The sequence below is a fragment of the Erythrolamprus reginae genome, chromosome 1, assembly GCF_031021105.1.
Source record: "Erythrolamprus reginae isolate rEryReg1 chromosome 1, rEryReg1.hap1, whole genome shotgun sequence".
In the NCBI taxonomy this organism is placed as follows: domain Eukaryota; kingdom Metazoa; phylum Chordata; class Lepidosauria; order Squamata; family Dipsadidae; genus Erythrolamprus; species Erythrolamprus reginae.
In genome coordinates this window covers 106,337,852-106,351,449 of record NC_091950.1, presented here as the reverse complement: position 1 = coordinate 106,351,449, position 13,598 = coordinate 106,337,852, and the positions used below count along the sequence as shown (strand labels likewise).

The following is a 13,598-nucleotide window of genomic DNA, read 5'->3' as shown; positions in this document are numbered from 1 at the left end:
ACTCGCGCATGCATGATAGCCCACACACACGCTCTTTCACCACCTGAGGGAAAAAAGGTTCGCTATCACTGGGCTAGATTGTCCTCATGCTATTCTTTAGTTGCTGAATGAGATTATGGTCAAGACAGGAAAAGCCGATCATGCCTTGCTACTTAGGCCCCAAAAGTTTCATCCTTTTGGAATGTTCTACCCTTGTATAAACCCTTACAGTGCACAGAAGGAAAAATAATCAATTTATTTCAATCCATGTATGAAGAACCAAATCACTTTCTTTTTTAATTCAGAAAAAGGAACAAATTCTCTCCAATTCTTCTTTCATAGTGAAAAAGCACTCTGTGCAAAGTGGCAATGTCTGAAGAAGGAAAAGCTATTTGAACTATGAATGGTTTTATGTAGTTTTATCCACTTTTGCAGGGGATCGGGTAAGGAAAAAGTGATTGCTTTACTGTCAACTTAATGAGAACTTTCAATGCTTTGCCTTCTAAAAAGAGGCAGAAGCTAGGATAGAACACAGGAAAGCCTTTATAGATGTTTAGCCCTGCTATATGTTAACCTGACAAGTTGTCTTGTCATCTGTTATCCGAGTACTGAAATGTGTGAGTCATTAATTGTCGTAAGAGCTTGATGCTTTTTAAGCAATTTGAAAAATCAGAGCCATGGTCTCTTTGTTTCTTGCTTTTAGCACTCTGCTACCATTTGTAGCAAGAAGACATCTAGAAGAAACTCATTCCCTGTGAGGACAAAGAGAAAAAGTGGTAGAGTACAGGATGCAATCTTGTATCCTTTTGCAAAGCATTTTGTATTCTGTTCGGCTAGCAGAAGCAGAATAACAGAACAACAGATTTGGAAGGGACCTTGGAGGTTTTCCAGTTCAAACTCTTGCTCAACCAGGAAAGCCTATATCATTTCAGACAAATGGTTGTCCATTCTCTTCTTTAAAATATCCAGTGTTAGAATACCTGCAACTTCTGGAGGCAACTCATTCCACTGATTAAATTATTTGCTATCCCCAAACTTAAATGCCTTCTGAAGATTAGGATGGAATCCAGTCTAATTAGGACTAGATTCAGGAACAGGATTTTAACGCTTTTTTGTTTTTTACTATGTTGGAAATGAAAGACTTCTTGCTGATTCAGAATAGCTTTCCATATTTGAATGAAAAATTTCCAGGGGAATTTAAAATTCATATGTAGTATTTATATTCTAGCAATGCACAACAGAATCTACCTAGGCACAGTTATGAATAGTAGAAGAACAGTAAGTGCAGAAAGAATTAGACACTGTTCTCCTGAACTTTCTCTATACTTTTTTGATTAACCCTACAATGGTTGTCATACAGCAATATTTTGCTGATAGTATCTATAGATATCTTCAGGAGCAACACTGCAAACAGCACAGTCCTACTGTAGTTATCCTGCCAATAGCAGTGTTGTTGAATCTTTTTGGTTTGAAGTTCAACTTGTCCCATCAATGCTGCATAGAATGTACATTAAGAGCATATGTATCAAGACAAATTCCTTGTGTGTCCAATCATACTTGGCCAATAAAGAATTCTATTCTATTCTGTTCTGCTTTGTTCTGTTCTGTTCTACTCTACTCTACTCTGTCTGGGGGAAATACATTTCATGAAATACATTTGGGGTTTTTAATTTTGAAGGTTTTGTGGCTGTCTTCTTTTTTTCCTTAGAGGCAATGTATCTGATATAATGCATGCAAAGAAAGTGCAAAATTCTCTGGAGAGGAAAAAAAATAGGCTATAAGTACTTGTACACATAAGCCAAAGGACCCACACTGTGGCTAATAGCAAGTATTTCATCATTAAAAAATGTCAGTTTCAAAATAAATAGATATAGTAGTAGTAGAAGAGGAGAAGGAAGTGGGAGAGAGAGAGATATGAATCACATTAAACATTAGGAAGTTATTCAAACATAAATAGGACACTACCAGAAGTGACTTCAAAATTACTCAAGAAATCCAATTGAACCTCCCACCCATCTGTTAATGGAATGTTTCTATTCTCTTTGGTTCCTGTTACTGTGATAGCCAAGGCTTAGTGGTAAAACAGAAGCCAAATAATTCTGTGGAAACTCAAGTTCATCATAATTATATTATAAAAACCATTCCTAAAGGATGTTATCATACTAATTATTACTGAGATCCAAGATACTGACAAGTGATAATGAGATGGGATTACCAAAAATAGCAACCTCTATTTTCCTCATGCCAAAACTAAAGGCTCTTTTGCTTTATTAATCTATTCCTCTCTAAATGCACTTTGAATCTACATATTTATACTAAAAGCTGCACAGAGAATTCAGGTAATTTTCTGTGGCTCTTTCTGGAAGCCAAATCCTGCCACAATCGTCAAATTAAACATCATATTTAGTAATGGAATCCTGCCCAATCTTAGTATTTATTGAAAGGTAGGAATCTAGGGTGGACCCAGAATCATTGTACTTAATTTTGATGGAAGAAGAATGGGATAACTGAATGCTATTCATTATAAGACTTTAGATTTAATTCTCAACAGCAGCACAAAATCTCTGTACTTGCTGAGGTTGCAAAAGTGAAGTGGTCTGACAATCCTGACTCTGCTCTTGGCCCTAAAAACTATTTCATTACGGCCTGAAACTGAGTGCATTATGGAACTCATACTTTCTAATCATCCATAGTTCATAAGGATAATTAATCTTTTTGGCAGGGTACATGACTAGAAATGTATTGCAAAATAAGTTATAGCCACAGGTCCAAATATGCTTTTTAATCCAGTTTTAAAAAAGAAGAGCTTCAGGGGGAAAAACCCCCAGAAAAAGACAGAAAAGAGAAACTTTAAATCTACTCTTTTTAAGAAAATACCATATTTTTCAGTGGATAAGACACACCTTTTAACCTCAAAAAAGTGCATCAAAAACTGGGTGGGTCTTATACACCAAATGTTGCATATGTGGGGGAGTTGGGCGGTGGTCAGCGGTGGCGGTGGCAGCCATCTCCTGGTCCTGCAGCGGTGGCTTTTCATGCGGTTTGGCAGCTGGCTTCCACCACAGCCACCAAAACATGAGAAAGCTGCAGAGGGAGACCAGCGGGCGTTCGCTGAGAACTGGCGAGTGGCTGTGGCAGATGCCAGGCACTTTGGGAAGGCACGTCCGACCGCCATGCCCTCCCAAAGGAACCCCCAAAGGCAGGAGATTGGGGTGGGGGCTGATGGAGCTGAGCCCCCTCCCGCCAGATGATCGAAGCCTCCCCATTTCAACTCCCATTTCTGAGCTAGCATGACTGGTGGAGGAATTCTGAGAGTTGAAGTCCACAAGCTGTCAAGTTTGAAGACTCCTGAGTTAGAGGTGAGGAGTGCAAGAGTCTTCAAACCTGTCAAGTTTAAGGTTTTTGGACTTCAACTCCCATTTCTGAGCTAGCATGACTGGTGGAGGAATTCTAGGAGTTGAAGTTCACAAGTCTTGAAGCTGTCAAGTTTGAAGTTTGTAAAAAGTATATATGGTTTTAAAAAGTATACACAGTTGTAAAAAATAGTATGCTACACTGGTATTTTATTAAACAATATAATACTACACCATTTGGTTCAGAATAATTTTTTCCTTGTTTTCCTCCTCTAAAATCTAGATGCATCTTATACACCGAAAAATGTGGTATATGTTTTTCAGATCTCTTCCAAAACAAGACATTGTGTAGGATAATGACATCTTAGTGGCCTCATTAATTACTTCATAATTAAAACAATGTTTTATATTCATAAATAAACTGTAATTGGTATCAACTACTTAGCAAATTGCTTTATACCACGTCAGAATATGAATCCATCAAATTCAATATTTCTAATGCTGATTTCTTATGACTATCTAGGTTTTGGAATAAGACTATTTCTGGCTATGCCTGGAGGTACTATGGATTTTTATTACTGAGATATACCGGTAATTCTTCTAGAGTGTTTTGTATCTGTTTTGCTCCAATTTTTCACACCAGATCCTTATTTGTTTAGAGAGATAGCAGTTGAATTCAATCTCAATAACATGTGGTATAAAATTATTATAAACCAACAAATAAAATTAATATCTAAAGGGATGACTTGAGTATTAGTTTAAGAGGAAATGATATGACATCAATGTATGAAAAGAGGATATTTTATGTTTTTTTATTGTATACATATGAGTTTATCTCATGCAAATAATAATGAATACCATTGAGCTGAAAGCTACAAAAATGGAAAAAAATTATTTTAAAAAGATCACATATATGTCCCTTAAAATTAATGTTGCTGTTTAGTGCCAGTTTATGTTGTCATGTTCTTTATCATAATATTGCATAAAATATGGTGAATTTAAGAGGAATAAACTTAGGTGCTGAATGCATATTGAGTAGTCATTACAGAATCCCCAGAATAATTAAAATCAGAGTACAGTGATACCTCGTCTTACAAACGCCTCGTCATACAAAATTTCGAGATACAAACCCGGGGTTTAAGATTTTTTTGCCTCTTTTTACAAACTATTTTCATCTTACAAACCCACCACCGCTGCTGGGATGCCCCGCCTCCGGACTTCCATTGCCAGCGAAGCGCCCATTTTTGCACTGCTGGGATTCCACTGAGGCTCCCCTCCATGGGAAACCCCACCTCTGGACTTCTGTGTTTTTGTGATGCCGCAGGGGAATCCCAGCAGCGCAAAAAGGGGCGCTTCACTGGCAACGGAAGTTCAGAGGTGGGGTTTCCCAGCGAGGGGAGCCTCAGTGAAATCGCAGCATCACAAAAACAGAGAGGTGCGGGGGTGGAGTTTCGAGGACATCAGTGTTTTTGCGATGCTGTGATTTCACTGATGCTCCCTTCGCTGGGAAACTCCACCTCCGGACTTCCGTTGCCAGCGAAGCGCTCGTTTTTGCGATGCTGGGATTCCCCTGCTGGGATTCCCCTGCAGCATTGCAAAAACACGGAAGTCCGGAGGTGGGGTTTCCCATGGAGGGGAGCCTCAGGGGAATCCCAGCAGCGCAAAAACGGGAGCTTCGGCTGGCAAAAGGGATGAATTTTGGGCTTGCACGCATTAATTGGCTGGCAAAAGGGATGAATTTTGGGCTTGCACGCATTAATCGCTTTTCCATTGATTCCTATGGGAAACATTGTTTCGTCTTACAAACTTTTCACCTTAAGAACCTCATCCTGGAACCAATTAAGTTTGTAAGACAAGGTATCACTGTACTTTTCTCTATTAGGAATTTGGGGCAGGAAGTCCTTACTTAAAGCCCCCATAATTTAAAGGAAACTTATTATAGACACCACTCACATTCATATCGGTAGCTGAGGGAAAACATCTGCTAGAAGGTCGTTGTTTAATTGTTGCCACTCTGGAGTCCACAACTGCATTTTCTGGAATTCTCGATGGCTTGGAAACTGGCACCATTTCATCAGTTTTATCTGAAACACAGAAATATAGGCTAAAATAAATTTAACTTCTCCACAGACTGAAAAAAATTAAATGTTGGGATGTAAAATATAATTTAACTTTTTTAAAGATGCAAAGAAAAGGGGGATTTTGGCATTTTAACAAGGCAATGCTTGAACATTGTAAGTCGTGCAAGCCGAGCAATTTTATTGCTGCTGCGTAGCATGCATGCCTTTAAGCCTGCATGCATTTAATGTTTACTTAGTGTGACTTGAAAAACAATCCTCTTCTTCAAACCTTCAAAATGTGAAGGGAAAATATCTATATAGAAATGGAAAGAAAACCTTTAGAAATAGTATATTTGCAGAGAACTGTTCCACACAGTAGTCATGAGAATGTTACTGAATTTTTAAATGAAAGTAGGCATTTTGAGTGCCCTACATATTACTGCTTTGCTATCAAATATGGATGTTAGGCTATTTGGCACTTCTGTAGTAAGCATTAATATTCTGAATATTAAAATGATTTTATTTAGGTCCAACGAGGGGGCTTTGAAAGCTTCAACGAGAATTTTCCTATCAGCCTGACAATCAGTCTCTCACAATGAATTCTCATAACCATACTGCTATTTATGAACCATTTTATTTCAGCCTGAAATACAACTGTGCATTTGTCCATCAGGGAGCAGTCATGTGAGAATAACCATAGAATCAGATTCAATTACTGAATTTGACAACAAATCTTTAAAGCGTGTGCTGAGTACTGCTACCAAATTATAAATTTGAGACCATGACAGCAGACTTCATAATGGACAAAAGGTGGAAAAACTGATCTGGGCTGGAGAAAAGAAAAGAGACTATAATAGACAAAATTGTCATGAATCTTGGCCTTCAGTTTTAAATGCAAAATAGATCTCAACCACATAAATTTTATCTACCTTTTTTGCAATAGGGTAAATTTGGATCTTGTAGTATTGTCAAGGTACACCCAATTATAACCATATATCAAAAAAAGAGAACTGATGTGAGTGTTATTTTTAAAGATACAAGAGAAATGCTTAAATCAAGATTACAGATGAAATATAGCATTACAGTTGTGTGAAACCATTTCTTTACACTAATAATAAAACCAAGCCTCTTTACAGACTAGGGTTCAACCTAAACTAATAAAAATTTTCTTTGCAATATCTTTTATATTAATATTCAGTCAGATTACATTACAAGCACCATTTATGGACATCCATTTTGAAAAAAATCTGGGAAATGGTAATAAAATTAACACACAACTTTTCTTAATTTAGGAGTTGTATACACAGAAAATATGTATACCTAAAAAACTGAATAACAGCTAGATTATAGCTTATCAAATTTCTTACTTCTACCTTATTAGCAAAATTAATTTAAAATGTAAGTTTTCCTAACAATCCTTCTTTCTTTCGGTGGAAATTAGAATTGACTGCTCTACAAATTACTTTGTGGGAAAGAAAAATGGCACCTTAATGCTTCAAACAGCTATCTAAAAAAATTTAATGGTTGTTTCACCCATGCAAAGTATAGGCATTATCTTAGTGTTCCCAATGTTTGCATACACATTCATTCTCTAAACATTTGGATTAGAGTAGGAGAAGGAAAATAGATTTTAGTATACCCTTTTTAGTTAAGTGCAGAAATGCATCCCAGCCTAGGATCTTATGAATATGCAATGTGTGCCTGTATATATGAATGTTATTTACTTCCCTCCTATGGTTGGAGGTGGACTGTGAGCATTTTTGCATATAGTATCAATGGTATTTAACTATGCCCTAGCTACTGAAATGAATCGGGGAGATCTTGTGCTAGCTGAGTTTGGTGTGTGCATTATATTCTTATGCCCATAGGACTAAATGGATTAAGTCAATGGTATTTTAATGAAGTTAGTTTTCTTAGCACTGGATAACTGCTCTGGAAAAGGAGCCTCTTAAGTTGTTGATGGTTCTGTCAATGTTGTTATAACATTGACCGGACCATTAGCAATATCATGCCAGTATCTACATCTTGTACTTCTTGTTTACCTCCTTCAAGCAAGATTAGAAAATACATTTGCATTCAATTTAGCAGTAATCCAAGCTGTGTTTTTTCAAATTTGGATAAGCCCTTGGATATTTAGAAAAACATATTATCTACTGACTTCATTTTAAACATTTGGGTATGTTGACATATCCACCACCAAGAACTTCAAGAAGGAAGATTTCATGTTATGTCTCTCCAGCCCTATCAGCGATTCATAAAATACTCAAATTAGAATTATTTTGAAAATTGAAATGATCTGTCACTTAAATTATCTGTAAATCCCACAAAACAATTCATTGTTTTTTTAGAACTAAACAGACAATCATAACCCTAAAACTAGTCAGATAACGAGAGCTGCAGGAAAATGAGGAAGAGGCTTTGACAGAAATTTGAAAAAGCATGGATATAATCACTGCAAAATTATGAGAACCATGCTACTGGTTTTGCAAGACTGTACGCACTGAAAGTCTGACCAAAGCAATAGATTTGATAAACGTTTGCAAATATTTTGATACATTCATGTATTGCAGCCACACATTATATCATTGGAATCTATTTTTTGTTGATCTTACAGCCTCTGTTCTCAAATTATTTTCCCTTGTCCAACAATTTCTTTCATTCAGTGGGTATTATGCACCTTTCCAATTGTAGATAAGAATAACTGGAACTTAAATTGGAATGGGACAAGTAAATTGGCTTCCAGATAGTATGAAAAAAAAGAGCCTGGATACTTTGGCTGAGTAGAAACTCCAACAGCAGTTCTGATAGCATTGCTGGGTGCTAAATGGCTTGCAACTGTGTACTTCTTTGGTTTATTAAAAGAGTCACCATAGTAAAGTAATACAGTCCTCAACTTCCGGATACAATTGAGCCCCAGATTTATGGTGTTTGTTAAGATATTTGTTAAGTGAGTTTTGCCCCATTTTATGACTTTTCTTGCTACAGTTGTTAAGTGAATCATTGCAGTGGCTAAATTAATGACACAGTTGTTAAGGGAACCTGGCATCCCCCATTGACTTTGCTTGTCAGAAGGTTTCAAAAGATGATCGTGTGACTTTGGGAAACTGTAACCGTCATAAATATAAGTCAGTTGCCCAACATCTGGATTTTGATCATGTGACTATGGGGATGCTGCAATGGGTCGTAAGCGTGGAAAAGGTTGTAAGTCACTTTTTCAGTGGAATTGGAACTTTGAATGGTCACTAAATGAACTGTTGTAAGTTGAGCACTACCTGTACAATGGGATGAAATAAATCCCTAAAAGAGATGTGTTAAATTCAGAAATAAGTTCATTCTTTCAAATTAAAAAAAAATACTGTTTCTTTGAAGAAACTGAAAGATAATTACAATTTACAACCATACTTCATTGGTATTGTAAAATTTGCATAATTTTCACTTTTTATACATCATGACTTGACTCCATTCTCAGCTTTTACCACACTTTTAAAGTGACATAAGGCAAATAAAAAAACAAACAATATTGCATTAGCTATGCTGAAATAGTCTTCTAGGTGTTTCTGAAATTTTATGTCATTTCCCATTAAGACCTGTGTATTTTGCCTCTGTTTCAGACTTTGAAAGCTGAACCTTAAAATATGTGTCAAAGTGGACATTTTTTATCACACTGTTAATATAATGCCATTTTTGCAAGAAAATCTGTTCCTGTATCAGTGAGAATGAGTCTTACATGCTTCAGTTTAAAAGAGTTTATTTACGAAAGTTTCTGTTAACATGTTAAACAAACAAAAATAAATGAATAAAAACAGGCACAGATGGGGCGCAAGTCATACAGGTGGGAAAAGCCACACCTGCCAAGTAGGATGCATTTGAGCACATGGCCAAGACAGAACACCCCTGCAAGTGTCCTTTTCATCTGAGAGCTACTGGGTCTAGGTTCTCTCAGGACAAGGGTTTGACTCAAAAGTTGCGCCTGCAAAGTGCCTGCGGTCAGAAGGTTAGCTCACACCAGCTGCATTTCATCATTAGCTCAGTCATTTAGCAAAAAAAGCAGCCACAAGCATGTCTTTCACTTGGGAACACACATGGCTGGTTTGTACTGCAGCAAAATGCTTCCTGACTATTTCCCTTCAGACTCAAAACGAAAGGGAGCAGAGAGGGGACCGTTGATATATGCACACAGAACAGTGATATATGCACAAACTTGGTTTTACTTATGGGTTTGATAATATAGTCTGGTGACTCTGAGAAAGTCAATTTAAACACTGAGGTTCAAACGTCAACTATTCAGGGCCTGTACATAGTGGTATCGCTCAAGGACCAATTTGCTCCTGAAAAGGGGATCTTTAAACAAAATAATCTAGGATACCACCTCGAGATCCATCTTGTATTCTTCATCTACATAAGAGTTGATTTGGAGTTCCGTAATATTAACCAGCCCAGTCCTAACCATATTAACTGGTTTTTCTGCACTCACTGTATTATTCATCTGCCTGGCGCTCCCTGGTCTGAAGGGAGAGGGGAGAGATTTTTATTACAACACATCCATTATGATGCGGAGCTATTTTTCAGACATTGTGGCACAGTACTCAACAGCATGTCATGACTCTTACATTCTGACGAGGTCTGGCTGTAAGGAGAGCGATAACTTTTAACTTGCATAATTCAATATCTAGGATCTTATCAAATATAGTTTCTCCTACAAACGCTGCTCGTTGTTGAAAGGGTGTAAGCACATATCATTTTTTCTTATTATTAAATATCCAAACTCTTTTATATTATCACATGTCTATTTTTCTTCCTATGTATTTGTATATTGGACAAATGAATAAATAAATAAATAAATAAGTAAAGAAACTTCTGAAAATGTCATTCCTGTGCCTAAAAAAGTTTGCAGGCACATTTTCGTATAAGTCACAAATGCTGCAATTGAGTCTTGGCATGGTTGTAGACTGCATAACCAAGCCGAGATAGGCTTGGCTACGGGCTAGAGATTAATCTGGTCAGACCCACAGAGGATAAGAATGATCATGATCCAAAAAAGGCACTTACAGGTTAACCTCAGGCCAGCATGCCAGAAACATCAGGCAAGAGACTAGTCAAACACGGTTTCTAAGGTGGGGATTGTCAATATCCACATACTTACCAAGGACTTCAGTATGCTTGTTCAGAGGGAAGGGGGTCATGGAAAAAAGAAAACTCAAAAAACAGCTGTGTCCAGAAATGATTTGTATTTGTAAGAAAAGCAATGAATGTCTGGCACAGTGTAAAAAAATGTTCTCATGAAGCTAAAGTGAAAGAACAGAAGCAAATGTTCTTCAAATACCAGCAGCACACATTGTTAACAATGCAAATAGAAACTACAAAATGTTAGACTAATCTAGTCAGCCAGAATATAACGTTAGCCAAATGTAGAAATGGTCAAGTTTTGCCATTCATGGCCGTATGGCTAAGAATTAAAAGGACAGGCACATTAAAAAAAACCTCTTAAGAATACTATCCCTCCTGTGATAATAACTTATTTCTTCTTCCCTCCCCCTTTTGCCTGACGCATGGGCATGGGCAAAGATGCCCTCTCGGTTATGGCTCTCTGCATTCGGCCACTGCGACGAGGCACTGTGGCTTGTGGTGTTTCTTGAGAGTCATTCATCCCTTCATCTCTTGGTAAGTACACAGTGGACATGGCCACTGCATCCTCACCAGTCCACGTTGAGGCACTGGTTAACTCAACATGAGGGGTGGCTCTTTGGGAGATACGAGTTTCAAGGACCTGCGTCCTTGGTTGTTTGAGGAAAGTTAAAATCTCAGACAGGTAGTTATGAATGGCTCTTGTGGATGTTGCCACAATGCCTAGCTGCAACTCCATCCGGCCCATGGACTGTGACATGAGACCCATGGACTGTGCATGCTCTCTCTTTATGTTCTCCAGCAGCTGCACAATCCTGCTGTTGGTTTCCATCAATAGCTTTTCCCCCTCTGTCAGGTGGGCTTGCCCTCTCCAACCCTGATCCCTAGAGACAGCCTGAACACCATGGCGATCTTCATTCATTTCAACATTCCCCTCCTCAAGAGAGTCACTTTCATATTGAGTTCTACTGAGAGAGTGATCGCCAGGAGATTGTATGTCCATTGTACACCGTGGAGTCCGCTCTGGTGTTGGAAATCCCTCAAAATCTTCCCCAACATTGCTGGGTGTTTCAGATGATGACAGTGGCCATGGCCAACTCTCTGTAGTTCTGGCTGGTGAATCTTCCTCTGAAGCAGGCACTGAGGATTCTTGATCTTCTGCAGGTATAGATGGTGAGCTTCCTCTCTGGTGCCTGGGTTGCCCCGAAGATCCAGGAACCTCCCCATCTTGTTCCCCAGTGACATCTGACAATCAAATAGAGGAGCAACAACCACTGTATCTGAGGCCAGGAAGATGGAGGAATCTACATACATTGGACAACACACAAAAAGAAGCCAGTTGGGAAACCAGAGTGTTTGTGTTAGGGATGTCTAAAATGTAGAGACTGAAAAGTGCAGGGAATTCTGAAATTATTAAAATATCATAAACTGCACACTGCCCTGCACCCATAACACATACAACTAAGCTGGATCCCAAGGCACAACTTTCAACACACTTTTCTGTGATTGTGGCATAAATGCCTGTGAACCTATCAAAAAGCTCACCTATGCACTGTAGTGATGTCACAGTCAGAAATCTCTGGGATGAACTTTGGGTCAATTGTCCAAGCGACCTGAGCTTCCTGTGGTGTCAGATGAGCTCCACCACTGGATTGTATGGCAGCCATTGAAGCACTGGTTGCTATCTTCTCTTTTGTCCGTCGTTTCATCTCAGCCCTAAATCCCTTCCAGAATTATTGTCACAAAACCAATGTGACCATCAAATTTATCCTGTGAACAATGTCTCTTAGCCTCTCATTGCCTGTATACATTACTTCCTTTTCTGCTATTTGTAATAGAAGAAAGTTATACTGTGGGCATTGTTCATCAGGATAGGGTTTTTTTTCTCTGAAAGTATTATTTGATTTGTGCTTCTCCTGATTCCTCACTTGAGTAATTTTGTAAAGAAAATACATTTTTTTCATGTTTGACAAAATCTATAAGGAAAGTTTAAATACTAAATCAAAGGCCATATAAGTGGAATCCTTACAAATAGGTCAATTCACATGTGCACTAAATAAAATGACATCCTGAACACTTGCAATAGTTATAAAATGCATGCAATTCATAGACAGACTATTATGATCTGCACAGTAGTTCTTCAGCATATTGAGACTAGCAAAGAATGAGAAAATATCTTGTTTAGGAAAAATAAAGTAAGCCTTCTGCCTCAGGGACAATTCAGCCATTTACAATTTTCAGAGAAGTCCGCTGGAATGATCATAATAATCATTGCTTTAAATTATCACACTTCCCACTTTTAAGAAGAGTTGTGTGTGAACGTAAATTTTATTAGTTGCTTCTTCTGATCATTCCTAGTGAACTTTGTAGTTGGTGCTAAGCAATTTGCACCAATTTGTATGATTTTTTTAAATGTTTGAATTTTGTTAGGTGTAACTCCTGCTCATTGAAACACACCACATGCTGCCCTTATCAACTTTATCTGGAGTTTATGTGTTTGCACTAGAAGGGCATGAATATATGTATATCTCATATTAAAAAGGATGATTTTATATATTATTCCTTAAAAAAAATCCCTTGTAATTTCAAATAAGGAAAGGTTTCCTGTTATGATTATGGGAAATTTCCAAACATTATTGTAATTTACTATCAAAGATCCTATATCCATGTATTTTTAAAGGACACTGTGTACTTCATGATACTAGTAAAATGAAGAGTTAATACCAACAATGTTGTTGTTGTTGACATTAATTCTTCATTTTTCTAAATGTTACTGTAAAAACTAATTAACTCTCCATCTTGAAATTAAAATATTCCTATTTGGTTTGGACTGTCCAGTTGCATGTTTTATGAAAATTGTAGATGAAGTTGTATTTATATAAGAAGTATGAGAAGACACTGATGAAAATGAAAGAGGTGGAGGTGCCTAGTGGCATGGAAATTTTTTAAAAGGGCCTTTGTGGATAAATTTGGTATAATATCTGCTGCTGTTTATTTTTAACCCCACTTTTGCTTCACAGCATCAGCTGTGACCACTGTCTCCAATTTTTCTCAGAGATGGGCCACAAGTTCATCCATTAAA

The 13,598-nt window shown here is 37.6% G+C and overlaps 1 protein-coding gene across 5 annotated transcripts in view; it reads right to left on the bottom strand.

The window, feature by feature from the left end:
* SHANK2 (SH3 and multiple ankyrin repeat domains 2) overlaps positions 1 to 13,598 on the bottom strand; it is a 460,235-nt gene that overhangs the window by 28,573 nt on the left and 418,064 nt on the right. For all 5 annotated transcript variants that reach the window (XM_070761430.1, XM_070761447.1, XM_070761457.1 and 2 more), the window contains one exon: positions 5,286 to 5,416. In XM_070761430.1, coding sequence (XP_070617531.1) covers positions 5,286 to 5,416 — 131 coding nt within the window. The remainder of the gene's footprint in view (positions 1 to 5,285; positions 5,417 to 13,598) is intronic.